At 40.5% G+C, this 16,016-nt stretch overlaps 3 protein-coding genes across 4 annotated transcripts in view; 2 read left to right on the plus strand and 1 right to left on the minus strand.

Annotated features, from left to right (window-relative positions):
* Window positions 1-2,362, minus strand: part of LOC125895062 (uncharacterized) — a 196,997-nt gene extending 194,635 nt beyond the window's left edge. For both annotated transcript variants that reach the window (XM_049586849.1, XM_049586848.1), the window contains exons 1-2: window positions 2,113-2,362; window positions 1,883-2,011 (exon numbers count right to left, since the gene is read on the minus strand). In XM_049586849.1, the coding sequence (XP_049442806.1) occupies window positions 1,883-2,011; window positions 2,113-2,320 (337 nt within the window). In that variant the 5' untranslated portion in view covers window positions 2,321-2,362. The remainder of the gene's footprint in view (window positions 1-1,882; window positions 2,012-2,112) is intronic.
* Window positions 1-16,016, plus strand: part of LOC125895075 (signal-regulatory protein beta-2-like) — a 35,181-nt gene that overhangs the window by 7,941 nt on the left and 11,224 nt on the right. The window contains exon 3 of the mRNA XM_049586872.1: window positions 9,321-9,452. Within this exon, the coding sequence (XP_049442829.1) occupies window positions 9,321-9,452 (132 nt within the window). The remainder of the gene's footprint in view (window positions 1-9,320; window positions 9,453-16,016) is intronic.
* LOC125895080 (signal-regulatory protein beta-2-like) lies at window positions 8,062-9,216 on the plus strand. The gene is made up of 3 exons (XM_049586878.1): window positions 8,062-8,116; window positions 8,251-8,580; window positions 8,820-9,216. The coding sequence occupies exons 1-3, from the start codon at window positions 8,068-8,070 to the stop codon at window positions 9,182-9,184; spliced, it is 744 nt and encodes a 247-aa protein (XP_049442835.1). The 5' UTR covers window positions 8,062-8,067; the 3' UTR covers window positions 9,185-9,216.

The following is a 16,016-nucleotide window of genomic DNA, read 5'->3' on the forward strand; positions in this document are numbered from 1 at the left end:
ACTCCAAACTCAGTGTGAAGAAAAATAATCATCAAGATGGCTGCAAGAGTAACAAAAGAAGCCCACAGTTTTTGCTTTTGCTTTGTTAATGAAGACCTAAAAATACGATAACCATCACATTATCTTAATTTAATGTTGTTTCAATGAATTATGGCCCTTTTCTTTATAACAAGCATGAAACAAGAAATCACTAGTCGCTAGCTAGCTAACGTTACATTGTTATCACTGCTTTGTTCATGACAGTTTTGCATTTTGACATATTTCCATGTCACATTCCCCCTGTTTGATGGCATATGATGCCCAAAATAAAACTTAAGTCCATCAGAGGAGTTGCTGCACTTGTTAATGCTTCTCTAATGTCAGTGCAGGCTGGCAGGGTAGGAGCACGGATTACTAATGAGTTAACCTTCAGAGCACCGCTACTTTCCTGCTAATGAAGCAGTGTTCTTTTTTATGCCTCTGCACCGCTGTCAGCCGTGGCTGGAGGAATTATGTTCTCAGGTGGTCAGTCTGCCCGTCCATCCCATTCTCATGAACACCCTGAGGGAATCTTGCACAAACTTCCTTTTGGACAAGACGATGAACAGATTTCAGTGGTCAAAGGTCAAGGTCACCATGACCTTGTCTGTATCATTCTTGTAACACTCTCAAGAACACTTAGAGGGATTTTTTTTTTTTCAAATTTGGCACAAATGTTAATTTGATCTCAGCAATGAACTGATTAGATTTTAGTGGTCAAAGGTCAACTTCACTGTGACATCATGATGTCCTGGGAAAACATGGTCATCTTTCAACGTCAAAACTCAGCAACAGAAGGGGAAACATTTGGTCAGATACTGAATTGGTGACACTAATCTTGGGTGTCCACCTTGAAACTGTGCTGATTGTATCGTCTTTGCCGCCATGGGGAAGATGTGTGTGAGGCATTCATGTTTTCACAGACATGGATGTAAACTGTGACTGCAACTTGACTGGTTTTTAGGGGCATACAACTGTGATGCTGTAAGTCTAGTTATTTGGTAACTTGTTTGATAGCATGAAACTTAAGCAGTGAACAAACTGCGAGTGTTCTGACATCTGCAGAAGGCTACCTGTAGCCCATGCAAGATAAAGCAACACTGAAGAATACTGCATACTCGCAGTGCCTGGCAGCACTTATCATGTCCCTTTACATAAACCCCAACAGACAGATGACGTATCAGGATTGTTTCGGCCCACTATACCCCCTGGCTGCTCCTCAAAAAGTTTTCACTGACCTGAAAGTTAAAAAATGGTGACCCTACCTTTGCAGTGTTCGCAAACTTTCCTTCGATTTCCGTAGAAGATAAGGACGACAATCACAGTCACACAGCAGACCAACAGGACTCCAAGAGCAAGGACAACTGGTTCAAGTTCTGATCCTGAATCAAAGCATTGAGCATTATTTAATCAGTGACTTTTGGGAGTCAGTGGCACAGTGGCATTTGTCAGCAGGCACAACTGGTAAGTCAATGTTCAATTTACTATTTAGTCAGAAGTATCTGCTCTGTAAATGTAATGTGATACAGTAAGAAAAGAAACTAACAGACTCATAATCATTATATGTGACATACATTATACATTAACATAATTTAACCAGGCTAAATGAATTCTTACAAGATGCACATTTGACTTAAATACAACTGTAAACACGTACTTGTTTCCACTTTAGTTCCTTCACCAAACAGGATCTCTCCACATGTGACCACAGCACAGTAGTAAGTCCCAGTATCAGAGGAGGTCTGTATAGTTTTGGACAGACTGTAGTCACAACTTCTCTCCTGTTGTTTGTCACTGTGAGTGTAAATGATGCTTGGATGAGATTCTCCTGATCCAGATCTGAGCCAGTACACTCTGTCTTCACCTAGACACTCATCTTTGTTGGTTTTGTTCGTGGAAAGAAGTGAACACTGGAGATTCACTCTGTTGCCTGGCTGGACCGACTCAGTGTCCGGACTTTGTTTCACATGGAAACGTTTTTGCTGATTACTATCTGCATGAGTCAGGAAAAGAAATATCAGAAGTACTTAATGATCTAAACTGTTTGTATGACATAAAAATTTGGCACAAACACCAAAAGTAAAAGATATTTACCGTTCACAGCCAAGAAGATGCCTTCACTGAAACTCCATGAATAGGACGTTCTATACTGACAGAAGTATGTTGCTTCGTCCTCTTTGCTGACATTTGTGATGGTAAGAAGATACTGAGCAACTGCTTTTGTTGCTTTGAACCGTGGGTTGTCAAACTGTTCACTTACTGTTAACTGACCCTGAACTACAGCAAAGACTGTTTGGGCCATATATCCAAGAGACTGTTTGTACCAGTAAAAGAATTTGCCATCCTTCTCAGGAACTGGACACTGCAAAGTAACATTCCCGCCAAGTTCAACCACAGTCAGAGAGATCTGATGAGGAACCTCTGCAGTTTGAAGCAGAGCTGAAGAAAAGAGACAAACAGTAGCAGAATTACAACATGAGAGGACAAAGTCAAAAGGTAAAGTATTTGCCATTGACATCGTCTTTCTCTCTCTAGGTAAGAATTGCACTTACACCCTGTACTAAGAAGAATCAAAGCAGCCAGTCCTCCGATCATTGTGGTACAGCACCTTGGTCTTGCACTGCTGATGTCTTCCCACCCAAATGGAGATGTAGTCAAGAGGTGATCAAGGTTTACAAAGTAGACATCGCTGTGATTGGCTGAGCTGTGGAAAATGATCTCCCCCCTCCTTACAGTTAGCAAACATGTGATCTGTTTTCATTCTATGGGACGTCTACTCATTGTTGTTGTTAAGGTTTCAAAGCAGTGTCTTTATTTTCACCACATGACTGAATTTATTGTTTCCGTAATAGCCAGTATTGTGCGTGTGGGTGTGTTTTGTGTGTACGTACTGTGAGAACAAGCACTGAAGTCTTTCAACAGCAACATCTGTCTAATTGACACACTTTACTTAAACGTTGCATTGTGACCACTGTCATTTTTTAGCAGCACACACACAAGGTCGTACATGCACATGACGACACAATACACATTTTCTGCCACATTCATGCCATTCTATTGGTCAACAGTTGGTGAAGGTTACATGCAGAGAAATGTAGCAATGCAGGAGGAAGACGTCTCTTAGCTAGCAAACACAACTGTAAACAATGAAGGTTCAGGGATCAGAGAGTTACACCTCCAGGAAACACACAGTGTGTTTCCTTAAACATAACTGAATTTTTACAAGTAAATTCCACAGCCTGCCTTAAATAGAAATAGAAAAGAAAATCTGTGGCTTCATTGGCGACATGAGGCTGTACTTTCCTTTGCTTCTTGTGGTTGTGCTAAGCTACAGTAAGCTAAAGTCATCCTGGAGTTAGAGTGAAATGTTTGATATTTGTTTAAATTTGAACGTCCAAAGAATGTTTGATATAATATTGGCTACAGCGTAGGATGTAGCCTGCAGGTTTGATTGACAGTTGCAGGGAAAGGTGAGAGAAAATGTGGCCAAAACCACAGAGATGTGAAAACTCACAGGTAAACATATGTGTGAGAGAAAGAGGGCTCTCTCTTTTTGTCCCAGACAAGTTGGTACAGTTTGTATTTTACATGTTGTTTTGCTTTCTAAACACATCTGAAACTTAATTACCCTCAATCCTATTCACAGAGAACCCCTCCCCCCACGTCTGTGTTTTATATGGCGCACACAGGATAAGAGAAGTCTGTATTTTACATTGACTTACTGATTTATCCTCCGTATATGATGCACACTCATTTGTAACTGCACTCTACACAACACAGAAACACTACACAGCACCACAGCAGTGTTACACAGTGTTAACCTCCTTTTTTCTTTGAACCGTGTGTGTGTGTGTGTGTGTGTGTGTGTGTCTCATTGGATTCAAATGTGAACTGCTGTGTATCTGTTCACCACAACTAGAAAATTTGTGGAGGCATAGCTAACACATATACATCCTGATATTTTATTCTCTCGACACAATCAATCTTGCTATGTCACAAAAACATGATGTTAATAAGATAAACTAATATTCTGATAAACTAAATTTGTCAGGGCATAACTACTGAAATGAATGAAGCCCTCCATCTCTCTGGTCTCACATCATTTTGTAAAGACCCTCTGCATGTCAAGCAAAGCCACATGCAACAGCTACACTGACAGACCCAGGCTGTGGTGGGCCGTTTCTCCTCCCTTTGACCAACCATCAAGGCTGTTTACTCAGAACAGACCTGACGATGGGCTTCAACAGGATGTGTAGTGAGAGGAGAGATACAAGAGGCTTCAGCAGCCTAACTTTAGTTTCACAGACTGAAATGATTGATTTACTTTTGCTTGTATGTTATTGTGCTCATTTAAAGAACAAATCATGTCCCTTTGTTTTGTGTTTTTAAAATGCAACCAAAAGCATCTGAAACTGTGTGGCAGATGAGCATAAGCTTGTTTTTGATTTAATTTTAAATGTTAATATATTGATTGATTCGCCATTAATGTGGACAGGCTGTAAGTCCATCACTGAGCCAAGTGATGTACACTGGAACAGACTTTAGTGAGTAAACCTCTGAGTCAATAATCAGGCAAACTAAAGATCACACTTCAAACTCTGCTCTTGACAAAAACACCAGGGTGGGACCAGTGAGTGATTAACACCTCCTCCTTCTGACAGCTACCACCAATGACAAGCACCAAACCACTGAGAGGTTCAACAGAAAAAAAGTGTGTGTGTGTGTGTCTCCAACCAGAGGCATTGTTAGGCCTGGGGAGTCTGAGGCTTCAGCCCTGAATGTTTTATAAATAGCCCAGATCTAAATAGGCTGTATATATATTTTAAATCATTAAAATAGACCTAATAATAAAAAAATTAAAAAGCCCTGGAACTACTAACATGTCATTAAGTTTGTGCATTAAATCCCTCAAAACAAATACGACATCATTAATCATGAACACAAGTTTTGGTCCTCTTTGTCTGTCGAGCAGCACATTTTGTGTGACTGTGTATTAGAGACAGAACACACCGGTAATCACTTTAATGTTGCAGCTGGTGAAGGTGGAGCTCATTTCAAATGCTTTAAATACTGCTGGGTGGAATAAAATATAATTTACATTTTTAACATCACAATTCATAATTAATCTGTAAATAAAATGTGAAAACATTTTTCAGGGGTAAAAAAGATGCCATAGTGCATAAAAAGCATCAAAACAGAGCTGGTTCGTAAAAGAAGAAAGATCTTGGGGGCGGATCCTAGAAACGATCCTGTGTCCAACCCTCCTGAACCATTTACCTCCTCCTCTAAGTTTTTGTTTTATGAATGCTATTCCACTTTCCTTTTGACAGCAGCAGTAAAGCCCAGCGTCAATGCTGAAGTTTCCATGCATCGTTTATCTGTCAGTGGTGAATATAAATGTGTGTTTGTGTGTGAAAGTACAGAGGGTGTTTTGGCTCATTGTCAATAATATGTTGACCGTGATGAAAACCACAAACCACAACCTGCTGGTCGGACAAATGTTTCAGCAGCTTTGGCCCTATAGATAGATGGGCTTCCTGTCTTTCTCTTGTCTTTCTCCAAACGTCTTTGTACTGGACTGCAGAATATTCTCAGGTGTTCCTGTTAATGTTATAGAGATGCTGTCAACCATACAGTTTGTTGACACAGGATTGTTTTACACATGTTAATGACCTTGTTAATCACTGGTGTGTCTCATTAGTGGTTTTCTCCCAGGGTCACATGGCTTCTCTCCCTCAGATAAAAACATGGAGGTCAGAAACTCTAAATCAGCTCCAGGTGAATGTTCCTGTGATACTGTGAGAGTGTCGCTCTGCTGCTGTCTGTCAGCAGCTCTCTGAAAAGAAGTGAAGTGAGTATAGAGGATGGATGGTTTAACAGCCCTCCTCTGTACGTTGTGCTCTTCCTGCTGATGTGACTGACAGGCAGAGTGGGCGGGTCATCACTGATGATGTGGAGCATCTCAGTTGGCTGGCTTGCTCAGTATTTAAGATGGCTCCTCTGTCTTTGTCACTGTGGCAAATGGCTGGATACGTCTTTTTATATGAACTCAAATTAAACTGATCCATCAATTCCTGTTTAACTGGGTGGTAACAACAATGTAGGATTTTTTATTGGGCCTAGAGACATAGTTCTATATATTTACAGATAAATTACATGTGATATATTTAAAGGCCAGTGGTGTCAGTGCCCTTTTTATACATGAATATTTGGCCATTGAGATAAAAGTTAACTCTGAATCTTATGTTTGTTGAATCATTTGACTGTCACTACAAGATCTGACTGATATCCGACAGAATTGTCATTTGACCAGTGTATCTGCCTGAATCAAACATTACTCACTACTCAACTGATGTGTCGCCATGCCAACATACTGATTTCACTTGATTTTTAAGAGTGGAGCGAGCCAACGTAAAAACAAAGATATCGGGCGAAATATTAAAAAGACATGTCGATTTAGAACAGCCTTGTTAGCAGTGTCTGTCTTGACTATAACGGTCACCTTTCTTGTATTACTCCTCATAGCTTCAGGCACACAGCGTTACAGCAGCTTGACAATGGCATTAGTCCCGCCCATGGTGCTGATCGGCTGATCGTTAATACCTCTACAATGGTTGGTGGATCTATTGATTTTAACCGAGAAACCTCTGTTTCATGTCACGATGCCAGACAAACCAGTCGACTCAATGAAGTGGGCAGATTCAAAGGTCTGGACCAAGACAACTAAAACTGCGATGACGTAAAGACAGAGCTCTTGCAAAATGGTGTCCGGAGAGAACTTGTTTTGGCGGAATGTTTGCACGTGGGAAGGCGAGCCTTGGCATTGACATGGCTAAATCCCTGCAAAAGAAAATGCCACATAAAAGATTGAAGATGTTTCGTAGGTTGCTACAACACATTGTCACTCTGAAGTCGTCATATATTGATGTTTGGTCATGGACTTTGCATGTACACATACAACGTGCAAGGTACCCTGGGTGCGTTGGTTGTTGACGTTCTGGGACACCGTGTCAAGTTCTTCCTGTTACATGCATTGTCTTCTTTCAAAATACACTTCTGTTTTGACAGGAAATTTAAAATTTACATGCAGTCTCTTTCAAAATAAAAGCACTATGTCGGCACAACACCATGAATTAACTTTATGTCTTTTCCTCCAACAACGAGCGCACGTGGTTGGGTTTAGGAAAAAAGAACAGGATTTGGCTTTATAATCTTAAGGGACATGAACACCATTTTCTCAGGTGAAAGTTGGTGTTTGTTGGACCTGATTATGTGAGTCTCATTTCACGTAACTGCGGCGATTTTGAAAACTGTACCATGCAAGAAGGAAAAGGGCAAGAGAATTCCATCTGAGCTCGGGAGTCAATGGCAGGCGTATACCAGCAGTCTACATCCTGTGAGCCCGACTGCAGCAACTCAAACTCAGCCTGTGACGGGGGACCGGACGGACCCAACTTCCAGACTCTGTTGCTGCTGTTACAGAGGTTAGATCTGGTGCTGCCGTCGGCCACCAGCCTGCTGTGACCTATGACTTAGAGCTGCTGTGGCTGACGACCGCAGCTCTGTTCCTGGAGCCACTGCCCCCTCTACCCCTGGCGAAGCAGTCCCCGGCTGCAGGGAGCGAGGAGGAGGTGTGGTAGCTAGCTAATTCTTGTCTCATCTGTGGTCTGATAAACAGAAAGAGAGAGCGTTACAATGAAATAATATTAAATAGGTCAGTGTATGGTAAAACAATGGGTTACAGTATGAAACCTTTTTTTTTTTATTGCCCTCTCCAGAAAAGTGCCCCCCCCAGCTTTACCCTTTGTTTACTCTCAGTGTCAGTTATACAAACCCACCCTGAAACATGAAACAAAAGTGTGCTGTTGTGTTGTTTCACGTTGGAAAGATGGTTGATTTTATTTCCACTGTGGTGATACAGTGAGATACCAACATAACGAGAGGCCAATCAGATTGCTCTGAAATGTTCCCTCCCACTTTCCATGATTACATTAAGGCGAGTCATCTTCTAATTCGCTCTAATTTAGCTGCAGCTACAAGTGGATTAACATGAAAATGGTGGTCATATTTTATTTGTTGCTGATGCTCAGAGTGGGACGTAAGTATATTCACAGAAGTCAGATTTACTCCAGATATACATTTAAAATATTATGTTCTTACAGTAATTTAGTACAGTGTGTACATTTTTCTTTCTCTGTTGTTAATCACTGCTCCATTTAATTTTATGTTCAGGATGCACAGACGATCACGTCTTTGAAATGACAACTGTTGAAGTTGGAGATGATGTGACTTTGAATTGTCCTCGCCAGACATCTATCAACCAAGAAACTTTGTTTTGGATCAGGCTTGTTACTGGAAAAACACCTGAATTCTTGGGAGGAACATACACCTTTGATTATGAAGGTGTTAACAAGACTCCTCACATTACAGCAAAACAAGAGCCTGGATCATTTATTCTGCATATTCATGAGACAAAGCTGAGTGATACTGGACTTTACTACTGTTTAAAAGTAAATCTACTGGACATGACATTTTCCAAATCAGCACTTCTGAGAGTTAAAGGTAAATAGACATTTTAAATTACTTGACAAAAAATAACGATGCTTTAATCCAACATGTTTACCATCAGTTTACATAATTAGATTTTTCTACATGTATGTGTGTTTCCATAACACATTATAAGTCAAATTATGTCTCCATAATGTATAGAAAAGGTTTTAAGCATATGAATTTAAAATTTTCATTACTTTAAATTTTATTAAAGTGAGTAAAACATGTCATTTTATCTTTATATTTTCCAGGACCAGAACCTGATATCACTGCTGTCACTCAAGATCCATCTGATCCAGTCCGTCCAGGAGACTCAGTGACTCTGCAGTGTTCAGTCCTCTCTGACTCTGAGAAGAAAACATGTCCAGAAGAACACAGAGTTTATTGGTTCAGAGCCGCATCAGATGAATCTCATCCAAGTTTGATTTACAGTGATGGATGTGAGAAGAGTCCCGAAGCTCACTCTCCACAGAAATGTATCTACAGCTTCTCTAAGAACGCCAGCTCCTCTGATGCCGGGACTTATTACTGTGCTGTGGCCACATGTGGAGAGATATTTTTTGGAAATGGAGCAAAACTGGACGTTGAAGGTAAGTGCAGAATATTTCCATATTAATCTTTAATAATCATTAATTTTGAATTCAGTAGAGGAGATTAAAATAATGTATTACAAAAGTTTAGTTTCTATTACATTGTAACATCTTGTCAGAAAAGCTGTCAACTTTCATTATTTGCTCCTGATGTTATTTCAGAGCTCAACATGTGGGATCTGCAGAAGGCCAACACACTGCTGTTTCTGTTAATTGCTGCTTTGGCTTTAAGTCTGACTGTTATTGCCTTCCTGATTTATACCATCAAGAAGAAAACTTGTTATCATTGCAATGGTAATTAAAGCTTCTCATACATCAGTCCAAAATCTAACTTCACAGGATTTAGAATAATGATTTGTGTAAATTACCAAACAGCATCTTTTATCTTTAATCTTTGTTTTATTTCATGATACAGCTGCCATCACTCTGCAAACAAATGCTGCAAGTCAGCAGGTAAAGTATATAAAGAAAAGATGTAGCTGGAAAACTTATTGGCATATTTTTACCCCGACATATCTAGAGATTAAAATCTGTCACCTCATTATACTTTTCTATATATTTCCTCAGAGAGACGAGGACTCGTTGGCTTATTCTGCACCGACCTTCACCAAGAGGAAAACTGGCCGAGCAGACAGAAGGAATGTAAGAGCAGCAGAGGGAGAGACGACCTACGCTGATGTCAGGACCATAGTGAGAAATTAACATCTGCTGGATTTGCTGATTCAAAATTAACATCATTTTTATTTGTTACACTGTTGTAAACATTTACTTCACTTCAATTTCACAGCTGATAATGGTAACAATTTTGTAATTGGATAACCTTCAAATATGTTTAACGTGTCGTTCTGACATCATGTTCTGTCTGTTTGCAACCATTGTGTGACTCTTTATGCTCTTATTATATTAAGGCTTTATAGATTATCATGATGCAAAACACTATTATGTTAGTTGCTTTGAGTGATATTCTTTTTCATGTTTTTTAATTAAAGTATGAAGAGGATTAGTGCTACCACTCAGACATGCAGTTTGAAAGATTTACCTTGAAGGAGGAGGGAGTTTGAATTTTGAGATGAACCATTTTCAGGTTTTTCAAAAGTTTTGTTTTTGCTTTTCTTTCAAAATGGCCTTTTTTTGTCTCATTTTTAAATGTTTACTTGAGATTTGTTGCTTTTTAAATAACTATTTGCACTCATTGCAGGATTCATTGAGTATGAAAAAATGAGATTTTATTCTGTCTTTTTTTGTTGGCTTTTTGCCTATATTAGATAAGATAGTCTATGTGTGAAATGGAGAGAGAGGTGGGTTGACATGCAATAAAGAGCCGCAGGCTGGAATCTAACCCACGGCTGCTGCGACGAGGACAGTGCCTTTGTATATGGGATGCCGATTCTACCCACTAAGCAACCGGACACCCTGTGTTTTCTTTTTCAATGTTTTTAACACAGCAGAAATAAATAAAATATTTTTAAGGCAATAACTGCTGAGACTAAAATGGCAGTAATTTCATATTGCTTGATTTTTCTTGCTCATGTTGATCTTTTACCACACTTTAAATCCAATGATTTTCACAGTTTGCTATGAAGACTTAACAGTGAAAGCATGTTATATTTGCTTCTGGAAAAAAAGCAAACACTGACCACTTTGAGTTTACTTTGATTTTGTTTTACAAATCCAAACCGTTTAACTAATGCCAAAATAATGAAATGAAATAAGATAAAAATCTAATGTGTACTGTTTTCATTTTGCCTGCAAGTGAAACAATGTGACATATTTTGTGTCTCAACCCTGATTTAATTCAAGATTTAATATAAGATTTAAAAATTGACACAATTATTAAAATTCGTTAAGCATTTAAATAACCGTACAAAGAGGCGTTTATCAAGTTTCTAACCATGAGAACTTCCCAGGGATTTGACAGACACACTGTGTGTAGTTCTCTGGTAACATGTTGAATCTGTTAAATGGGAACTTCTCTTCGAGCAACACTCTCACACAGTGAAGCTCCAATATTTACTGACCATCAACAGCTAGGCCTGATGTTTTGTTCTCATGGTGAAGTTGACAGCTTCACACACATATTTCACTCTAACCAAAACCACAGTTATTTTTTGGAGGGCTTAACTCATCCTGGACCTGGAGGTTGTGTTGTTTTGTTTGCGTAACCCAATTTGGCGTCCAAATCAACACCAAAAGGAGATAAAGAGGACTTATGAAATATTCGTAGCTACAGTCTAGGTGTTAGCGTTCAGGTTTGAGGGACAGTTGCAAGAGAAAGGTGAGAGGAAATGTGGCCAAAACCACACAGAAAACCAAGAAATCTGAAAACTCACAGATAAACTTATGTTTGGTTTTGTGGTTTGATTGTGAATGGCTGTGTATCTGTCCATCACAATTTCCCACAGTTGTAATCAGAAGCATGGCTAAAAAAACACATACAGAGCATTTGATTTTGTGGACACAGTTAGTCTTCCTTTGTTGATAAAAAAGCACACTGTAGAATAAAAATTAAGGAGATACTCCTCCATCTCTCTGGTCTCACAGCACTTTGTAAAGACCCTCTGCATGTCAAGCAAAGCCACATGCAACAGCTACACTGACAGACCCAGGCTGTGGTGGGCCGTTTCTCCTCCCTTTGACCAACCATCAAGGCTGTTTATTCAGAACAGACCTGACGATGGGCTTCAACAGGATGTGTAGTGAGAGGAGAGATACAAGAGGCTTCAGCAGGCTAACTTTTCACCTTGTTAATGTGCTCATTCACAGTACAAATATCTATCAGTCCTGTGGTTTTAAATATGCAAACAAAGGTGTCAACAACTGCAATCTTACAATTTCACAGATGCACATTAGTTTATGTTTTGTTTTAATTTGAATGTAGATTTATTGATTGATTCAACATTAATTTTAACAGGCTGGTCCATAACTGCACCAAGTGACGTTAGCAAGGCTGTCAAACCTGTCTGCAGATAATCAGGCAAACTACAGATCACAGTTCAAACTCCTGCTCCTGACAGAAAGACCAGGGTGGGACCAGTGAGTGATTAGCACCTCCTCCCTCTGACAGCTACCACCAATGACAAGCACCAAACAGCTGAGAAGTGCAATAAAAAAAACTGTCATAAGACAGTGCAACTGGGTCATGGTGTGTGTCCAACCCTCCTGAATCCTTCACCCACCTTTGTGAGTTCTTGTGATATTAAAAATAAACATAACAGTTTTATAGTGTTGTTCCACTTGCCTTTTGACAGCAGCAGTAAAGCCCAGCGTCCTGAGGCTGAAACACAGAGTGAGAAAGGTAGAACAGCCTCTTTGTACTGACACCTTAGTTTGAAGCCCGACCACAACGATGCTGAAGTTTCCATGCAGCATTTGTTTATTGTAACTGTGAGCGTGTGTTTGTCTGTGTGTGCAAAGGGTGTTTTGGCTCGTTGTCAACAATATGTTGACTGTGATGAAAAGCACAAACCACAACCTGCTGGTCTGACGAATGTGATGAGTTTTGGCCCTATAGATAGATGGGTTGACTGTATATCTATTTTTATTCTCCTTGCACCTTTCAAGTTGGCGGGAAACCTGAACTCTGTTTAATCATTATTTTGATTCCAGAGTTTGTGGTGTTGGACTGCATTATATTGTCAGGTGTTCCTGTTACTGTCATAGTGACGGTGTCAACCATACATTATGCTTTGTTTTACATTTGTTAATCACCTTGTTAATCACTGGTGTATCTCATTAGTGGTTTTCTCCCAGGGTCACATGGCTTCTCTCCCTCAGATAAAAAAATGGAGGTCAGAAACTCTAAATCAGCTCCAGGTGAATGTTCCTGTGATACTGTGAGAGTGTCGCTCTGCTGCTGTCTGTCAGCAGCTCTCTGAAAAGAAGTGAAGTGAGTATAGAGGATGGATGGTTTAACAGCCCTCCTCTGTACGTTGCTCTTCCTGCTGATGTGACTGACAGGCAGAGTGGGCGGGTCATCACTGATGATGTGGAGCATCTCAGTTGGTTGGCTTGCTCAGTATTTAAGATGGCTCCTCTGTCTTTGTCACTGTGGCAAATGGCTGGATACATCTTTTTATATGAACTCAAATTAAACTGATCCATCAATTCCTGTTTAACTGGGTGGTAACAACAATGTAGGATTTTTTATTGGGCCTAGAGACATAGTTCTATATATTTACAGATAAATTACATGTGATATGTTTAAAGGCCAGTGGTGTCAGTGCCCTTTTTAAACATGAATATTTGGCCATTGAGATAAAAGTTAACTCTGAATCTTATCTTTGTTGAATCATTTGACTGTCACTACAAGATTTGACTGATATCAGACAGAATTGTCACTTGACCAGTGTATCTGCCTGAATCAAACATTACTCACTACTCAACTGATGTGTCGCCATGCCAACAAACTGATTTCATTTGATTTTTAAGAGTGGAGCAAACCAACGTAAAAACAAAGATATCGGGCGAAATATTAAAAAGACATGTCGATTTAGAACAGCCTTGATAGCAGCGTCTGTCTTGACTATAACGGTCACCTTTCTTGTATTACTCCTCATAGCTTCAGGCACACAGCGTTACAGCAGCTTGACAATGGCATTAGTCCCGCCCATGGTGCTGATCAGCTGATCGTTAATACCTCTACAATGGTTGGTTGATCTATTGATTTTAACCGAGAAACCTCTGTTTCATGTCATGATGCCAGACAAACCAGTTGACTCAATAAAGTGGGCAGATTCAAAGGTCTGGACCAAGACAACTAAAACAGCGATGATGTAAAGACAGAGCTCTTGCAAAATGGTGTCCGGAGAAAACTTGTTTTGGCGGAATGTTTGCACGTGGGAAGGCGAGCCTTGGCATTAACACGGCTAAATCCCTGCAAAAGAAAATGCAACATAAAACATTTGAAGATGTTTCAGAGTGTAGGTTGCTACAACACATTCTCACTCTGACCTCGTCACATATTGACGTTTGGTCATGGACTTTGCATGTCCACATGACGTGCAAGGTACCCTGGGTGCGTTGGTTTTTGATGTTCTGGGACACCGTGTCAAGTTCTTCCTGTTACATGCATTGTCTTCTTTCAAAATACACTTCTGTTTTGACAGGAAATTTAAAATTTACATGCAGGCTCTTTCAAAATAAATGCAGTACATCAGTACTACACCGCAAACAAGCGCACATGGTTGGGTTTAGAAAAAAGAACAGGGTTTGGCTTTATAACCTTAAGGGACATGAACACTGTTTTCTTGAGTGGAAGTCAGTGCTTGTTGGACCCATCCACCACCCCTCCCCTCCCACCCTCCCCAGTCAGACTTTTGCAGCCTTAACTTTCGTCCTTGTCCTGACGCATTTCCCCATGATGCTGCTGGGCACCATTTAAACTATAACGGCATCAGCAGCATATCCTGCCAATGTTAAAGGACGGCTTTTTCTGTTGGTTTGTGACACCACAAATCACTGCTCAACTGCTAGATTTTGACGACTTCGAAGTGAGACCAGGCTCGTTGCTACTGTAGCTTGGAGGTAGTTATTGTAGTTTATTACACGGATCTGTATTCTGATTGGTCAGTCGCTGCATTCAGCGGTCTGATATTACTGTGTAATGACCATTGCTACTAGCAACGGTCATTACACAGTAATATGTAGCCCAGCGTTGCTAGGGACGCTGCCCTGCAACACTGCAGCTGTCAAACAACTTCCAAGGGAAAAAACAAACAGAAATGGCTGATTTTCACATTTCTTTTAACTTATTTGGAGAGTAGCTACACGGATTTTGAGGAATGGGATGCTGCTGAAGAAAAAGAAATGGAGAAGGAAAGAAAAAAATCAAGCAAACAACGGCACAAGGAACTGAAACCTGAAGAGCTTCAAGTGATAGAGGACGAGAAAGATGAGATAAATACAAAAAAGACAACAAAATGAGCTACTGTACTATACTGTACTGTACTACTACGACTATACTGATGGACTTTCTCTGCCAAAAACAAAAGAACACAGATTTGAATACACACTTGGCACTCATGCTTAATGACAGTTTACCCAAGTTTTATGCCTCGGTTCAGTCCACTAAGCCTGGGAGAGTACAAAACTTTCACCAAAAGTTGTCGAATCCGGTCGGTTTTAATGCACTTCGCAGAGGCAGACAACATTATTTATTTAACTGACAATTAGCCGTGTAATAAGCGGGATAATGTATAATGAGCCTGTGAATACTGGGAAAATAACTCCCTCCCCTGTTGGGAGTTATTTTCCCAGTATTCACAGGCTCATTATACATAATCCCTTACTTCACGCACAGCACTAAAATGATGTGTGGAGATAGTTCTGACTATGCGAGTCTAGTTTCATGTAACTGCGGCGATTTTGAAAACCGTACCATGCAGGAAGTAAAAGGGCAAGAGAATTCCATCTGAGCTCGGGGGTCAATGGCAGGCGTATACCAGCAGTCTACATCCTGTGAGCCCGACTGCAGCAACTCAAACTCAGCCTGTGACGGGGGACCGGACGGACCCAACTTCCAGACTCTGTTGCTGCTGTTACAGAGGTTAGATTTGGTGCTGCCGTCGGCCACCAGCCTGCTGTGACCTATGACTTAGAGCTGCTGTGGCTGACGACCGCAGCTCTGTTCCTGGAGCCACTGCCCCCTCTACCCCTGGCGAAGCAGTCCCCAGCTGCAGGGAGCGAGGAGGAGGTGTGGTAGCTAGCTAAACCTTTCTTTTTATTGCCCCCTCTAGAAAAGTGCCCCCCGCCAGCTTTACCCTTTGTTTACTCTCAGTGTCAGTTATAGAAACCCACCCTGAAACATGAAACAAAGTGTGCTGTTGTGTTGTTTCACGTTGGAAAGATGGTTGATTTTAT

The sequence above is a fragment of the Epinephelus fuscoguttatus genome, linkage group LG9, assembly GCF_011397635.1.
Source record: "Epinephelus fuscoguttatus linkage group LG9, E.fuscoguttatus.final_Chr_v1".
In the NCBI taxonomy this organism is placed as follows: Eukaryota; Metazoa; Chordata; class Actinopteri; order Perciformes; family Serranidae; genus Epinephelus; species Epinephelus fuscoguttatus.